This window comes from Pongo abelii, chromosome 2 (assembly GCF_028885655.2).
Source record: "Pongo abelii isolate AG06213 chromosome 2, NHGRI_mPonAbe1-v2.0_pri, whole genome shotgun sequence".
Classification (NCBI taxonomy): domain Eukaryota; kingdom Metazoa; phylum Chordata; class Mammalia; order Primates; family Hominidae; genus Pongo; species Pongo abelii.
The window spans coordinates 36,984,044-37,001,785 of NC_085928.1; the positions used below are offsets into that span (position 1 = coordinate 36,984,044).

At 37.6% G+C, this 17,742-nt stretch overlaps 1 protein-coding gene across 1 annotated transcript in view; it reads left to right on the forward strand.

Moving 5' to 3' along the window:
* Window positions 1-17,742, forward strand: part of IMPG2 (interphotoreceptor matrix proteoglycan 2) — a 98,798-nt gene that overhangs the window by 22,517 nt on the left and 58,539 nt on the right. Inside the window, exon 4 of the mRNA XM_002813343.6 lies at window positions 8,677-8,708. Coding sequence (XP_002813389.4) covers window positions 8,677-8,708 — 32 coding nt within the window. The remainder of the gene's footprint in view (window positions 1-8,676; window positions 8,709-17,742) is intronic.

Genomic DNA, 17,742 nt, shown 5'->3' on the forward strand with positions numbered 1-17,742 from the left:
GCTGTGGCAGACTGCGGACAGAGCACCTCTTCCGGCCGGACCTTGACACGTCCCTGCTCACTGGGTGGGGCCTCCCTGCAGGAACTCCAACAATTCCATCCAGGGGCTTAAGGACAGACTCTAATCTTCCTGGGCCTGAACCTCTAGGGGGAGGGGTGGCCACAGTCTCTGCAGACGGGTAGATTTAATCTTCCCTCCTGGTAGTGCTGAGGAATCTAGGCAACCCAGATGAATGGGTTTCCCCACAGTGAAGCACACCCCCTCCACCAAGGGACAAAGTGCTTTGTTAAGTGTGTCCGGTTCCCTATGCCACCCAACTGGGTGAGACCCTCCAACAGGGGTTGTCAGACACCCTATACAATAGCATTTCTACTGGCATCAGGTTGGTGCCCCTTGAGGTCAGAGATCACAGAGGAAGGAGCAGGCACTCATCTTTGCTGTTCTCCAGCCTCCTTGAGTGACATCTCCAGGCATGGGAGTGAACCAGATGAGTAGGACCTGAACAGCGAACCCCTAGCAAACTGCAGCAGCCCTACAGAAGAGGGACCTGACCATTGCAAGAAAAACAAATAAACAGAAAACAACAACAACATCAACAACAAAAAATTCCCTACAAAAACCCAATCCAAGGGTCAGCAGCCTCAAGGATTGATACTAGATAAACTTAGAAAGATGAGAAAGAATCAACAAAAAAAGGTTGAAAACCCAAAAGGCCAGAGTGCCTCTTCTCCTCCAAATGATTGCAGTGCCTCTCTAGCAAGGGTGAAGAACTGGATGGAGGATAAGATGGATGAATTGACAGAAGTAGACTTCAGAAGGTGGGTAATAACAAACACTGCTGAGCTAAAGGAGCATGTTCTAACCCAATACAAACAAGCTAAGAACCTTGATAAAAGGTTACAGGAGCTGCTAACTAGAATAACAAGTTGAGAGAGGAATGTAAATGACCTGATGGAGCTCAAAAACACAGCATGAGAACTTCATGGAAAATACACAAGAATCAGTAGCTGAATCGACCAAGTGGATATTAGAGTTTGAAGACTATTTTGCTGAAATAAGGCATGCAGACAAGATTAGAAAAAAAGAATGAAAAGGAACAAACGGAACCTCTGAGAAATATGGGACTATGTAAAAAAAACCAAACCTATGATGAGTGGAGTACCTGAAAAAGACTTGGAGAAAGGAACCAAGTTGCAAAACATACTTCAGGATATTATTCAGGAGAACTTCCCCAACCTAGCAAGACAAGCCAACACGCAAATTCAGGAAATACAGAGAACACTCTAAGACACTGCATGAGAAGATCAACCCCAAGACACATAATCATCAGATTCTCTAAGGTTGAAAAGAAGAAAAAAATGTTAGAGGCAGCCAGAGAGAAAGGCAGGGTTGCCAACAGAGGGGAGCCACATCATACTAACAGTGGACCTCTCAGCAGAAACCCTACAAGCCAGAAGAGAGTGGGGGCCAATATTCAACATTCTTAAATAAAAGAATTTTCAATCCAGAATTTCATGTTCAGCCAGACTAAGCTTCATAAGTGAAGGAGAAATAAAATCCTTTCCAGACAAGCAAATGCTGAGAGATTTCATCACCATCAGGCCTGACTTGCAAGAGCTCCTGAAGGAAGCACAGAATATGGAAAGGAAAAACTGGTACCAGCCACTGCAGAAACACACCAAAATATAAAGACCAATGACACTATGAAGAAACTGCATCAACTAGTGTGCAAAAATAACCAACTAGCATCATGATGACATAATCAAATTCACACATAACAATATTAACCTTTAGTGTAAATGGGCTAAATGCCCTAATTAAAAGACACAGGCAAATTGGATAAAGAGTCAAGACTCACTGGTGTCCTGTATTCAGGAGACCCATCTGACATGCAAAGACACACATAGGCTCAAAATAAAGGGATGGAAAATTTACCAAGCAAATGGAAAGAAAAGAAAAAAAGCAGGGGTTGCAATCCTAGTCTCTGAAAAAACAGACTTTAAACCAACAAAGATAAAAAAAGACAAAGAAGGGCATTAAATAATAGTAAAGAGACCAATTCAAAAAGAAGAGCTAACTATCCTAAATATATATGCACCCAATATAGGAGCACTCAGATTCATAAAACAAGTTCTTAGATGCCTACAAAGAGACTTAGATTCCCACACAATAATAGTGGGAGACTTTAACACTCCACTGTCATATTAGACAGATCAATAAGACAGAAAATTAACAAGGATATTCAGGACTTGAACTCAGCTCAGGATCAAGTGGACCTAATAGTCATCTACGGAACTCTCCACCCCAAATCAATAGAATACACATTCTTCTCAGTGCCACATGGCACTTATTCTAAAATTGACCACATAACTGGAAGTAAAACACTCCTCAACAAATGTGAAAGAACTGAAATCATAACAAATAGTCTCACAGATCACAGTGTAATCCTATTAGAACTGAGGATTAAGAAACTCACTCAAAACCGCACAGTTACATGGAAATTGAACAACCTGCTCCTGAATGACTCCTGGGTAAATAATGAAATTAAGGCAGAAATCAAGAAGTTATTTGAAACCAATGAGAACAAAGACACAACATACCAGAATCTCTGGGACACAGCTAAAGCAGTGTTAAGAGGGAAATTTATAGCACTAAATGCCCACAAAAGAAAGCAGGAAAGATCTAAAATTGACATGCTAACATCACAATTAAAGAGCCAGACAGGCAAGTGGAAACTAATCAAAAGCTAGCAGAACACAAGAAACAACTAAGATCAGAGCAGAATTCAAGGAGACAGAGACACGAAAAATCCTCCAAAAAAAAAAAAAAAAAAAAATCAATGAATCCAGGAGCTGGTTTTCTGAAAAAATTAACAAAATAGATTGACTGCTAGCTATCCTAATAAAGAAGAAAAGAGAGAAGACTCAAATAGACACAATAAATAATGATAAAGGGGACATCACCACTGATCCCACAGAATTAAAAACTGCCGGCCGGACATAGTGGCTCACGCCTGTAATCCCAGCACTTTGGGAGGCTGAGGCGGGCAGATCACGAGGTCAGGAGATCGAGATCATCCTGGCTAACACGGTGAAACCCTGTCTCTACTAAAATACAAAAAATTAGCCAGGCATCGTGGCTGGTGCCTGTAGTCCCAGCTACTTGGGAGTCTGAGGCAGGAGAGTGGCATGAACCTGGGAGGCGGAGCTTGCAGTGAGCCGAGATTGTGCCACTGCACTCCAGCCTGGGCCACAGAGTGAGACTCTGTCTCAAAAACAACAACAACAACAACAAAACTGCCGTCAGAGAATACTATAAACACCTCTATGCAAATAAACTAGAAAATCTAGAAGACATGGATAAATTCCTGGACACATACACCCTCCCAAGACTAAATCAAGAAGAAGTCCTGAATGGATTCAGAATCCCTGAATAGACCAATAACAGGTTCTGAAATTGAGGCAGTAATTAATAGTCTACCAACCAAAAAAAAAGCCTGGGACCAGATGGATTCACAGCCGAATTCTACCAGAGATACAAAGAGGAGCTGGTACCATTCCTTCTGAAACTATTGCAAACAATTGAAAAGGAAGGACTCCTCCCTAACCCATTATATGAGGCCAGCATCATCCTACTACCAAAACCTGGAAGAGACACAACAAAAAAAGAAAACTTTAGGCCAATATCCCTGATGAACATTGATGCAAAAACCCTCAATAAAATACTGGCAAACCCAATCCAGCAGTACATCAAAAAGCTTATCTAGCATGATCAAGTTGGCTTCATCCCTGGGATTCAAGGCTGCTTTAACATAGGCAAATCAATAAACGTAATCCATCACATAAACAGAACCAATGACAAAAACCACATGATCATCTCAATAGATGCAGAAAGGCCTTCGACAAAATTCATTGGCCCTTCATGCTAAAAACTCAACAAACTAGGTGTTGATGGAACATATCTCAAAATAATAAGAGCTATTTATGACAAAAACCCACACCCAATATCATACTGAATGGGCAAAAGCTGGAAACATTCCCTTTGAAAACTGGCACAAGACAAGGATGCCTTCTTTCACTATTCCTATTCAACATATTATTGGAATTTCTGGCCAGGGCAATCAGGCAAGAGAAATAAATAAATGGTATTCAAGTAGGAAGAGAGGAAGTCAAATTGACTCTGATTGCAGACAACATGGTTCTATATTTAGAAAACCCCGTTGTCTCAGCCCCAAAACTCCTTAAGCTGATAAGCAACTTCAGCAAAGTCTCAGGATACAAAATCAATGTGCAAAATACACAAGCATTCCTATACACCAATTATAGACAAGCGGAGAGCCAAATCACGAATGAACTCCCATTCACAATTGCTACAAAAAGAATAAAATACCTAGGAATACAGCTAACAAGGTATGCGAAGAACCTCTTCAAGGAGAACTACAAACCACTCACTGCTCAAGGAAATAAGAGAGGACACAAACAAATGAAAAAACATTCCATCCGCATGAATAGGAAGATACAATATCATGAAAATGGCCATACTGCCCACAGTAATTTATAGACTCAATGCTATTCCCATCAAACTACCATTGACATTCTTCACAGAATTAGAAAAAAACTACTTAAAAAGGGCCTGTATAGCTAAGACAATCTTAAGCAAAAACAACAAAGCTGGAAGCATCATGCTACCTGACTTCAAACTAGACTACAAGGCTACAGTAACCAAAACAGCATGGTACTGGTGCCAAAACAGACATATAGACCAATGGAACAGAACAGAGACCTCAGAGATAGCACCACACATCTACAACCATCTGATCTTTGACAAACCTGACAAAAACAAGCTGGGGAAAGAATTCCCTATTTAATAAATGGTGCTGGGCAAACTGGTTAGCCATATGCAGAAAACTGAAATTGGACCCCTTCCTTACACCTTATACGAAAATTAACTCAAGATAGATAAAGACTTAAATGTAACACCCAAAATCATAAAAACCCTAGAAGAAAACCTAGGCAATACCATTCAGGACGTAGGCATGGGCAAAGACTTCATGACGAAAATGCTAAAAGCAATAGCAACAAAAGCCAAAATTGACAAATGAGATCTAATTAAACTAAAAAACTTCCACACAGCAAAAGAAACTCTCATTAGAGTGTACAGGCAACCTACAGAATGGGAGAAAATTTTGCAATCTACCCATCTGACAAAGTTCTAATATCTAGAATCTACAAGGAACTTAAATTTACAAGAAAAAAAAACCCATCAAAAAGTGGGCATAGGATAAAACAGCATTTCTGAAAAGAAGACATTTATGCAGCCAACAAACATATGAAAAAAAGCTCATCAATACCGGTCATTTGAGAAAAGCAAATCAAAACCAAAATGACATACCATCTCACACCAGTCAGAATGGCAATTATTAAGAAGTCAAGAAACAATTGATTCTGGCGAGGCTGTTGAGAAATAGGAATGCTTTTACACTGCTGGTGGGAATGAAAATTAGTTCAACTATTGTGGAACACAGTGTGGTGATTCCTCAAGGGTCTAGAACCAGAAATACCATTTGACCCAGCAATCCCATTATTGGATATATACCCAAATGAATATAAATCATTCTGCTATAAAGATACATGCACATGTATGTTTATTGCAGCACTATTTACAATAGCAAAGACATGGAACCAATCCAAATGCCCATCAATGAGAGACTGGATAAAGAAAATGTGGTACATATACACCATGGAATACTATGCAGCCATGAAAAGGAATGAGATCATGTCCTTTGCAGAGACATGAATGAAGCTGGAAGCCATCATCCTCAGCATCCTAACCCAGGAACAGAAAACCAAACACTGCATGTTCTCATTGATAAGGGAGTTGAACAGTGAGAACACATGGACAAAGGAAGGGGAACAACATAAACCAGGGCTAGTCGGGGGGTGGGGGCCAAGGGGAGGGAGAGCATTAGGACAAATAGCTAATGCATGTGGGGCTTGAAACCTAGATGATGGGTTGATAGGTGCAGCAAACCACCATGGCACATGTATACCTACGTAACAAACCTACACATTCTACACTTGTATCCCGGAACTTAAAGTAAAAATAAATAAATAAATAAATAAAAATAAATTAAAAGTGCTATTTCAGTGAGCATATGAGTGATAAGTAAGCAAAACAGCCTTCTTGCTGATATGGAGAAAGTTTTAGTGGTTGGAGTGGAAGATCAAACCAGCCATAACATTCCCTTAACCAAAGCCAGATCCAGAGCAAGGCCTCACTCTTTTCAATTCTATGAAGGCTGAGAGAGGTGAGGAAGCTTCAGAAGAATAGTTGGAAGATAGCAGAGGCTGGTTTATGTAGTTAAGAAAAGAAGCTATCTTTATAACATAAGCAAGTGCTGATGCAGAAGCTGTAGCAAGTTGTCTAGAAGATCTAGCTAAGATAATTTATGAAGGTGGCTACATGGAACAACAGACTTTTAATGTAGATGAAGCAGCCTTCTATTGGACAAAGATGCCATCTAGAACTTCGATAGCTAGAGAGAAGTCAATACCTGGCTTCAATGAAGGACAGACTGAATTTCTTGTTATGGGATAATGCAGTTAGTGGCTTAAATTAGAAGGCAATTCTTATTTACCATGCCAAAAATCCTAGGGCCCTTAAGAAATATGCTAAATCTGCTCTACTTATGCTCTATAAATGGAACAAAAAAGCCTAATGGCACCACATCTGTTTACAGTATGGTTTACTGAATCTTTTAAGCCCACCTTTGAAACCTACTGCTCAGAAATTTTTTTTTTCTCAAGTATCACTGCTTATGGGCAATGCACATAGCCACCCAAGAGCTCTGATGGGGATGTACAAGGAGATTAATGTTGTTTTCGTGCCTGCCAATACAATATTTATTCTGCAGCCCATGGAGTAAGGAGTAATTTCAACTTTTCAGTGTTGTGATTTTAGAAATACTTTTCATACAGCTGCCATAGATAGTGATTTCTTTGATGGATCTAGGCAAAGTGAACTGAAAATCTTCAGCAAAGGATTTACCATCTAGATGGCACTCACAACATTCATGACTCAATAGGTGAGATAAAAATACCAACATTAATAGGGATTTGGAAGACGTTGATTCCGACTCTCATGGATGACTTCGAGAGGTTCAAGACTTCAGTAGAGGAAGTAACTGCAGATGTGGTGGAAATAGCAAGAGAACTAGATGTAGAAGTACAGCCTGAAGAAGAGACTAAATTGCTACAATTTCATAATAATACTTGAATGAATGAGAAATTTCTTCTTATGAATGAGCAAAGAAAGTTGTTCCTTCAGATGGAATCTACTTCTGGTAAAGATGCTGTGAACAGTATTGAAATGACAATAAAGGATTTAGACTATTAGATAAACTCAGTTGATAAAGAAGTGACAGGATTTGAGAGGACTGACTCCAATTTTAAGAGAACTTTTAGATAAAATGTTATCAACTGCATTATATATCACAGGGAAATCTTTCGTGAAAGAAAAAATCAATTGATGGGGCCAAATTCATTGTTGTCTTATTTTTATGAAATTGCCAGTTACCTCAATCATCAGCAGCCATCATTCTGATTAGTCAGCAGCCATCAACTTGGAGGCAAGACCCTCCAGAAGCAGAAAGATGATGACTTGCTGAAGGCTCAGAGGATTGTTTGCATTTTTTACCAATAAAGTATTTTAAAATTAAGGTATATACATTTTTTAGATGTGATGTTATTGCACTTTTAATAGGCCACAGAATAATGTAAGCATAACTTTTATGTACACTAGGAAACCAAAAAATATGTGACTTGCTTTATTGGGATATTTGCTTTATTGAGCTTTTATTTGGTCTGGAACCAAACCTGTAATATATCAGAGGTATGCCTGTAATCGAAACCATGAGAGTGGCTGAGATTATTCTGGGAGAGTCTGTAGAGCAAGAAGAGCAGTGAGTCATTTCTAAATGCAATGAGAGGTATTTAGAGTAACAGTCTCTTTGTTTTACTGATGAGGAAATTGAGGCCTGGCACCAGAGAGATTTGGGGATTTTCCTATATAGCTAAGGAGGGGAAACTGGAACTTGAAACTAGGTCTCCTGATTCCAAGACACTATTCCTTCTATCATATTGATCTCAAAATAACAATCCTAATTTAGGGGAAACTTGCAGGCAATTTGCTTTAGAATGCCCCTGGGGAATAATCCCATTATTGATATGATATGTCTTTTTTGTCTGAATTCTGTAGAAACAAACTTATCAATTATTTCATCCACATGTTTACATTGTTCTAGGATGAGAATTACTATAAATACATTAGATAAAAAACTATTTGATTCTAAGTCCATGGCAGGTTTATGTAAAACTCTGCAAATCTGTAACTTTTATACCTTTATAAAATGATTGGCAGATCAAATCTGTTATTTGAGCCCATTAAGAAAGAACATAGGAACTTCTGTGCGTATAAGCAGAGACTGAATGTCAGGGTGTTGCTATAGTCACAAAACAAACTTGGTATCATTATTGCCTGTTTTAATCACTTGTCTAACCATAGAGAATAGTAACATAGATTCTACCATGGTAGGGCAGTAGTGGTCTCTGTGCAATAAGTTTTATTTACTCCTTAATAACTGTTGTTAACTCATTTTTATATCTTTGTTTTCCTTAGAAACTGACTTATGCAAAGGAAACTGTAAGCAGGTGAGTGTCTCTTTTTCCCAAAATTCATGTTTGGCAACACAGATATATCATAGCCTAATTCAAGACTCACCCCAAATTTAATGGTGCCTTTCTATTTTCTTGCCAGTTTGCAGTGACCAGGCCTGTGGATAAGTCCCAAATATTTTCCCTCATTCCCAAGCCACCTTTCTTTCCAGACCATGACCACAGCCACTCTGCGCATTTGCTGTCTGAACTTATTATGAGGCAAACTTGCTCCTCTCTTAGATAAGAAAACAGATTTATGGTTTATATGGAGTGACCTATTGTTGTTGAGGTTTAAAGGCTAATGATGAAATTGTTCTGAAATGGTGCACCACAGTGGAGGATAGTTTATTAAATGATGGGTGGTGCTATGGATCAATTTATTGACTATTGATGATTATGTTCTTGAAACATAGGAATAGCATAACCTATTATGATTCTTGACTGTTCACCTGGGCTTAGAGCTAAGGTCGTTTCTGGCTTCTGGGAAGTATTAGTACAAAGAAGATCACAGAAGGTAAGGGATTTTGAGCCTATAGGGGCTAAAGCTTTCCAATTCTATTCATCCTCAGAGCTTCTAAATTATAACAGCATGTGGGTAGTTATATAGGAAGGTACCACTAGAGCATGCAATCCAGATCATAGTCCAGAATTTTGCCTCAAATTAGAGGAAAGGACAGATTGAAAAAACCAAGTAGGTGAGTCAGTGTTCAGAGATCCAACCTGGGTATCAGAGTCAGGGCAAAACCATAAATGGAAAATATATGTGGGTGGTAGTGGGGTATATCAGGTTTCAAATCAAACACAAGTGAATAGGAAAGAAGTGGGACTCTGTGTGGTCCTACTCAAACAGCCAATGGCACTGAGTCTATACCAGGGTGTGGGATTGAGCATTTACTTAAATATGGGGCCATGTGGTCTCTTGGGTGTGGTTTACTCTGTTTTATTTTTTACATTTATTTATTTAGAGACAGGGTCTTGCTCTGTCACCCAGGCTGGAGTGCAGTGGCATGATCACAGCTCACTGCAGCCTCGCGCTCCCAGGCTTAAGTAATCCTCCACTTCTGCCTCCCAAGTAGTTGGGACTACAGGCACACACCATCATGCCCAACTAACTTTTTTGTATTTTTTTTGTAGAAACAGGGTTTTGCTATGTTGCCCAGGCTAGTTTTGATCTCCTGGGCTCAAGCAATTGGTCCGCCTCAGCCTCCCAAAATGTTGGGATTGATTGCAGGCGTGAGCCACTATGCCTGGTCGGGTGTGGTTTCTTCACCACAGAGAGAGCTCAGAGATTCCTTGTGATTGCCATTGCAACAGACAGTGGATCTGTAAATCTATAGTTGTAATGATAGAACTAGAAGGAACCTTAGAGGTCGCCTCATCCAACTTTCACAGTCTATTGGCTCGATTAACTTCTCTAAGCTCTCTTTAAGTTCATTGTGCCCGAAGCTATATCAATCATTTCCTCACAAATCTGTTTCTTTCTACGTTCCTCTCATCAGTGAATGAATGGCATTATCATCCATCTAGTTGCCCATATTCTTTTCTCTTGCTTTCTCCCTTCCTTCTTTTCTCCTATTTTCTAATTATCTCGATTCCATCCATTTCTCTCTGACCCCACAGTCCCTATACTAATTCATGTAATCAACACTTATTTCCTGGTACAAAGGCTTGCCAAGAGGTCTCTCTACTTCCCTCTGAGCCCTCCTCTCCACCCTGGCCAGAAATCTTCAAAAGAATAAATTTGATCATGTGCCTCTCCTCTGTAAGACAATTTAATAGTTCCTCATTGCTTTTAAGATCAAAATTAACATGACCTGCAAGGCTCTTCACCGTTAGGCCTGTGCCCAGCCTCATCTGTCTCAGTTTCCTTCTCAAACTCTATGGTTCAGCCATAGTTTTTTAGAGTACCCTTGAGCCATTATGTTTCCATATTTATTGCCTGACTAACATTATCAAACATGTAATAGCATTTTAACATTTATTGATTGCTTACAGTATACTAGATATTTTACATGTATTAATTTATTTAATCCTCTGAGTTTAGCCCTCTGAATTATGTACTTTTACTATCTTTATTTGATAGATGAAGAAACAGTATTAGAGTTTAAATAACTCAAGGTAATCCAGCTCATTTGATTCTTAAGCATCTGATTTTTAACCTCTATTAATACTGCCTTTTACTGTGTAAAATATGTCACCTCACTTAATTATTACAATAACAGCAACCAAAAACCTAAGTTAGTAATACCCTTACAGGAATCCAAAATATGAATAAAATCAGTAATTGCACAAAATACCTAAAGCCTGACTCTTCTTGAAAAACCTATGATGTAGCCTTTAGCAGGTTTCTGTAGGATCCTGACGAATGAATAAAAAAAGTATCTTACTCATTTTTGTAACCCTAACAGGTAACATTCTTGAGGAAATGAACTGTGTTTTAGGATTTGTTGTAAGCTCTCCATTAACTAGCACCAAGCGTATATGTAGTATAATCTTAATATGTACAGTTTATATTGCTTTGGTTGACTTTGTTTAACCAATCAGACCAATATCAAAACATACTTGTGTTCGTAGTGTAGCATATGTGCACACACACCCATACATACAGAGAAGGAGGAGAAATCAATTCAAAAGGATGACTTAAAAAATTTAGCTTCTATTTTAGATATAAAGGATACATGTGTAGGATTGTTACATGGGTATATTGGACTCAAATAGTGAGCATAGTACCCAATATGTGGTTTTTCAACCAACACCCACCTGCCCTCTAGTAATCCACAGTATCTATTGTTCCTATGTTTATATCCATATATGCTCAATGTTTACCTCTCACTTATAAGTGAGAACATGCAGTATTTGGCTTTCTGTTCCTACATTAATTCACTTAGGATTATGGCCTCCAATTCCATCCAAGTTGCTGCAAAGGACATGAGTTCATTCTTTTTCCTCGCTGCATAGCATTCCATGGTATATATGTACCATATTTTCTTTATCCAATCCACCATTGATGGGCACCTCGACTGATTCCATGTTTTTGCTATTATGAATAGCTAATGATGAACATATGAGTGCATGTGGCTTTTTGATATAATGATATGGAATTGCTGGTTTGAATGGTAGCTCTGTTTTAAGTTCTTTGAGAAATCTCCAAACTGCTTTCACAGTGGCTGAACTAATTTACATTCCTACTAATAGTATATAAGCATTTCTTTTTCTCTGCAACCTCATCAACATCTGTTATTTTCTGACTTTTTAGTAGCCATTCTGACTGGTGTGAGATGGTATTTCATTGTAGTTTTGATTTGCATTTCCCTGAGTGTTACTGATGCTGAGCATTTTTTCATATATTGACCTCATGTATGTCTTCTTTTGAGAAGTGTCTGTTCCTTTGCCTACTTTTTAATGGGATTATTTGCTTTTTGCTGGTTAAATTGTTTAAATTCTCTATAGATTCTGGATATTAGAACTTTGTCAGATGCCTAGTTTGTGAATATTTTCTCCCATCCTGTAGGTTGTCTGTTTAGTATGTTGATAGTTTATTTTGCTGTGCAAAAGCTCTTTAGTTTAATGAAGTCCCACTTGTCAATTTTTGTTTTTGTTGCAATTGCTTTTGGGGGCTTGGCCATAAATTCTTTGCCAAGGCCAACGTTGAAAAAGATATTTTCTAAGTTTTCTTCTAGAATTTTTATAGTTTGAGGTCTTACATTTAAATATTTAATCAATTTTTAGTTAATTTTGGTATATGATAAAAGGTAGGGTTCCAGTTTTTTAAATTCCACATATGGCTAGCCAGTTATCCCAGCAGCATTTACTGAATGGGGAGTCCTTTCCCCATTGTTCATTTTTGTCAGACTTGTTGAAGATCAGATGGTTGTAGATGTGAAGCTTTATTTCTGAGTTTTCTATCCTGTTCCATTGGTCTATTTGTCTGTTTTTGTACCAGTACCATTCTGTTTTGGTTACTGTAGCCTTATAGTGTAGTTGGAAGTTGGATAGTGTGATGCCTCTGGCTTTGTTCTTTTTGTACTTTGGCTATTCAGGCTCTTTTATGGTTCCACATGAATTTTAAAGTAGCTTTTTCTAATTCTGTGAAGAATGACATTGCTAGTTTGATAGGAATAGCATTGAATCTGTAAATTGCTTTGGGCAGTATGGCCATTTTAATGACATTGATTCTTCCAATCCATGAGCATGAGACTGTTTTGATTGATTCAGCTTTGGGTGTGGCCAAGGTTGCCACACTGTAAATTTTGCAAAGGCTCTGTTTCCATATTAATTAATCATGGTTACAAGCTAAGTACATTTTGTTCCAATAGATTCTGTGTTACTATACCCTGACAGTAACACAATATTCTTGAAAACCTAACTTCAGACCTTACTGGATTTCATCATTCAAAGAGGAAAAATGTAGATCTGTGCTTTTTTCCTGCTAAGAGATTTATTTCTTGCATAATGTATCAACTAATAAATACCTGATCACAGTGCACCTCATTCACAACTACTAGGAGGTGATTAGAGAAGGAGGGGAAATGAATGAAAGTCTGTTAATTGGCTAAAGCAGAATGGGTTTTCTCTGGAGCTGCCCCAAATTGATCATCTCATTCGTTTCCTTGGGTTCTCCTGCCTGCTGATTCAAACTGTCCCATCTTTCTGTGCATCAGCTGGAAACAAACAACTTCATTCTCTCCTTCACCATCCCAACTCCCAAGGGGAATTTTTACAAAGAAGACAGAATGATTCTGCCCATGTGAAGAGAAAGTTTTTCATCATAAGAACTAGCCTATGATGCAGCACATGCCATCAGAAGCTAGACTGGTAATGCAAGGCACATATAGTGTGAGTACATATATCTACAAATGTTGAGGCAGTATAATTTCCAAGCATTCAAAGTACTGATATGTACTTGAATGTTAAAACATCATAAAGATGCCAAGGGGAAGAGAGATGAGACTTTTTCTTCATTATCTTGTCATAGAATTAGGCTGGTAGGCTTCATGGTAGACCACTGTAAGAGGTAGACCATAATTTATTTTTCTGGATTGGATATTGAAGCATGCCATTTCACTCTAAATCTGGGCCTAATAACTAAAAATACTAACATATCAGCAGTTACTTAGAATATTGTGAAAAGCTTCTTACTCACAAGAATGGATAATGATGTTTGCCCTTTTAAATGTTTTAGAATAACCATACTCAATAATCACCTAATTAGAGTCATTGTAATAAAATTAAAAATATTAGCTAATACTAATGTATTAGTTATAGGCCAGACATTGTTCTAGGTACTTTATTACTTGTATTAATTTACTTAATCCTCTAAATAATATAATGAGGTAGGTATTAATATTATCCTTCTCTTAAAGAGAAGGAAATCATGGCATAGAGAGTTTAAGGGACTTGTCCAAGGTCACAAAGCCAGTATTCAACCCCTATGCTATAATGCATATGTATTTAAATTATTAGACTATTTTTCATCATTCAGAGATTAAAAAATCAGTTTTCTTTGTTGTGCATATATGTGTGTGAATGGGAAAGACAAACATGAAGAATGAAAAAAAGTATTTAATTGGTTTCTATAATTTACATACTAAAAGCCCAGACTTCATCACTACACCATGTATCCATGTTACAAAATGGCACTTGTACCCCCTAAATCTACCAAAATTTATAAAAATTAAAAATTAAAAATGATATGATGAACTTTTGTATAGATATTTGTACCAATTTCAAAATCGTATCTGCTGAAATTCAAAGGAGCTAACTTCAAATGAATAAAGATTTAGAAAGTAACTACTTTATATTAGACAGACTTCTCCATGATAATGTTTCTCAAACCATCAGTTGTCAGCATATTGAGTACGTACCATGTGGCCTGGCTGTGAGTCCATGCAATGAGGCAGTATATGAGAGAGACAGAGCTGTAGACAGGAGAGATATTGAAATTTTAGTGTTTGTCTTATCAACAACTTGTGCTAAATCTTGGTTGTTTCACTTTATATAAAAATACCTGTTTCTCAGGCTTTAGGAAAGCATCAAATGATCAAGAATAGGATTCCTAGAAGAGCAGGAAGTCTACGTCTTTCTGTGTCTGTAGCACATTCAGTGAGAGTAGGGGCAGAATGTACTGATCCCTGTGTGTCTTTCTGTCAGGGATGTGGCCTAGTGCAGCGTTATCCTTTTGGTGCACACTGGGAGTACTCTTCAGGCAAAGATGGACCAGTAGAGGGATAGTGGTGATACTCCCTGACCTCCTATGAGATGACATATCCCCAACCCTACCATCATCCCTTACACATCTGCATTTATAGACATATAGAGCTTTACATTTTAACAAGATTTTTTACATTTAATTGTCACAATTACCCTATGAAATTTTTACAGGATGAAATTCTCTGAGTTCACAAAACTTAATGAGTTGTTTACAATTCCAGTCATTAAGTGACAGAAAAATGGAACTATCAAATTAGTTAACAGTCTCTGGGACATTCTAGCAATGTCAGCAAAAGGAAAGTTAACTAATTTGATGGTTGTGGTTTATTAGAAAGCAAGAATTCAGTAATGGTTCTTTTTTTTACAGTTTTGTTTCTTTAAAAAAAGGTTAAATTATGAAATATCTCAGACATAGAGACAAATATTAAGCCTACTCTGACTCTGGCCCTCTCAAACTTGTGCTGCAGGAGATGATGGTAACTACAGTAAACAGATGGCATTGGAAGTGCACTGAAATCCTGTGTGCACAGCTAGGACAAGGAATATCACTTCTTTTAGAAACTCCTAGGCACAGATTTTGAGTCTGTCCTAAATATACATGAATTTGTTTGTTTAATGCCTACTAAGGATATTTATGCATTCTCCTTTTGCCATTCAAATGATTTTGTTTTTTTTGTTGTTGTTCATATTGATAAATAGATCTTGATTTAGTTTCTTGAATTGAATATTAGAATTTGTTTACCAATAAAAATATTGATTCATTTGATTCATTAAAACAATGAGTCTCTTTTACTGGAAAGTTCTCTACTCTCTGGGAAGGTTTACTAAGAATAGCACTGGACTGGGCATCAAGAGACCTTTTCTTTTTGCCTCTACCTGGCTACTTTGATTTTGGATAAATGACTCAAACAATCCGATGCAATGTTTTTTGTCTATAAACTGAGAAGATGGAAGACAACTCATATTTATGATGACATCTCTATGTGAATGTCAAGTAGACATTTCAAACTCAACACATCCACAACTGAACTCCTGGTTCCCTCATGCCCCCAATCCAATTAACTCTGCATTTCTATTGGTGACAACTTTATCGTGTCTGTCATGCAGACCAAAACTTTGTGATCATGCTTTATATTTCCGTTTCTTCCACACCTCATATCCAATCCATCAAGAAATTCTGTTGCCTGTAGATTCAAAATATATCTCGAATCTGATCACTTTTCACCATCTTCACTGCCACCACCCTGGTATGACCCACCAGCATCTTTTATTCTTATAATAGCTTCTTAACATGTCTAACCCTTTCCCAACTACAGTACATTTTCAACACAGCAGACAGAGTTATTTTTTATTTTTCTTATTAGTCTATATATTTGTCAGCTAAGGGGATTTTAACATTTGCTTAGAACAGTGTTTATCTAACTTTTCTCCCAAAGTCCTCAATGGCAGAAAATATGGGCAGTATAGCTCAGAGTTTTTTTTTGTTTGTTTTGTTTTTGCAAATCCAAACTTCCTTTTCTTTTCTTAAGACTTCATGCACTCTTTTGTATTTTGCTATGTAGTATATCAGTATGTATAAATTTTATATAAATTGATTTATTTCTTCAAACACCACACAAAATGGAAGCTTTGGAAATGGAGCCAAGTCTACTCTATGGCTTCTGGCAATCTACTGTATACTCTGTATATATGCACCATGTTGGAAAGAGTCTTAGAACAAACAAATTTATGGGGTTTATTCAGAAACTTTCTATGAAAACAAAACACCTTCATCATATAGTTAGTTCTACTATAACATGATGTATTATTTCCTAAAAATTGTTGAAAATCATGCAATAAAAACTACAGGGGCAATGGGAATAATAAAGTTAGGGGCACAATACGCAAAAACTTTGTCAACAATACATTTTTTAAAAAAAGGAACCTAGTGGCTGGCGTGGTGGCTCAACGCCTGTAATCCCAGCACTTTGGGAGGCTGAGGCAGGCAGATTACTTGAGATCAGGAGTTCAAGACCAGCCTGGCTAACATGGTGAAATCCTGTCTCTACAAAAATACAAAAAAAATTAGCCAGGCATGGTGGTGTGCACCTGTAATCCTGACTGCTTGGGAGGCTAAGACAGGAGAATAGCTTGAACCTGAGAGGTGGAGGTTGCAATGAGCTGAGATTGCACCACTGCACTCCAGCCTGGGCAACAACAGTGTGAGACTCCATCTCAAAAACAAACAAAAAGTAACCTAATAAAAATGGTGGCACAGTTTACATGTCCCATGTGGTTAAGAAATACACAAATACCATAATAAATATGTCACTTAACCTTGATGAATTTCTGACATTTGTTGGTAAAAGTGGATACTGGAAAGATTGTAGCTTATAAATTATTGTAAAGTGATGGAAGGAGAGTTATGTGAAGGATGGAAAGTTGTAACACTATATGAGGGTGGGTGTGGTTCATAACTCATGGGTGAACTGAGGTAGCTGGAAGATGTCTAAAGTGTTGGGCGTGAGAGTGCTTGGTGTATTCCTATGTGGCCTCTCTTCATCTGGGTGGTTTTGTTTATTCATCTAGCGTTTCTCACAATGAAATTGGGTATAGGTAAAGGAGAAATCTGCATTATGCTCAACTGTTTCTTAATATATTAATCATGTTGAAACAAATTTACACATAAATAGCATAGCAGAACTGACTGTATGTATCATGTATCTCTATTGATAAGTCACTGCCTGTACTAGGTATAATAGAGGATACAAGATATTCACTATTCTTAGAAAATAAGGCATATAAAGAAATAACAATATATATGAATTAAAATATAAGT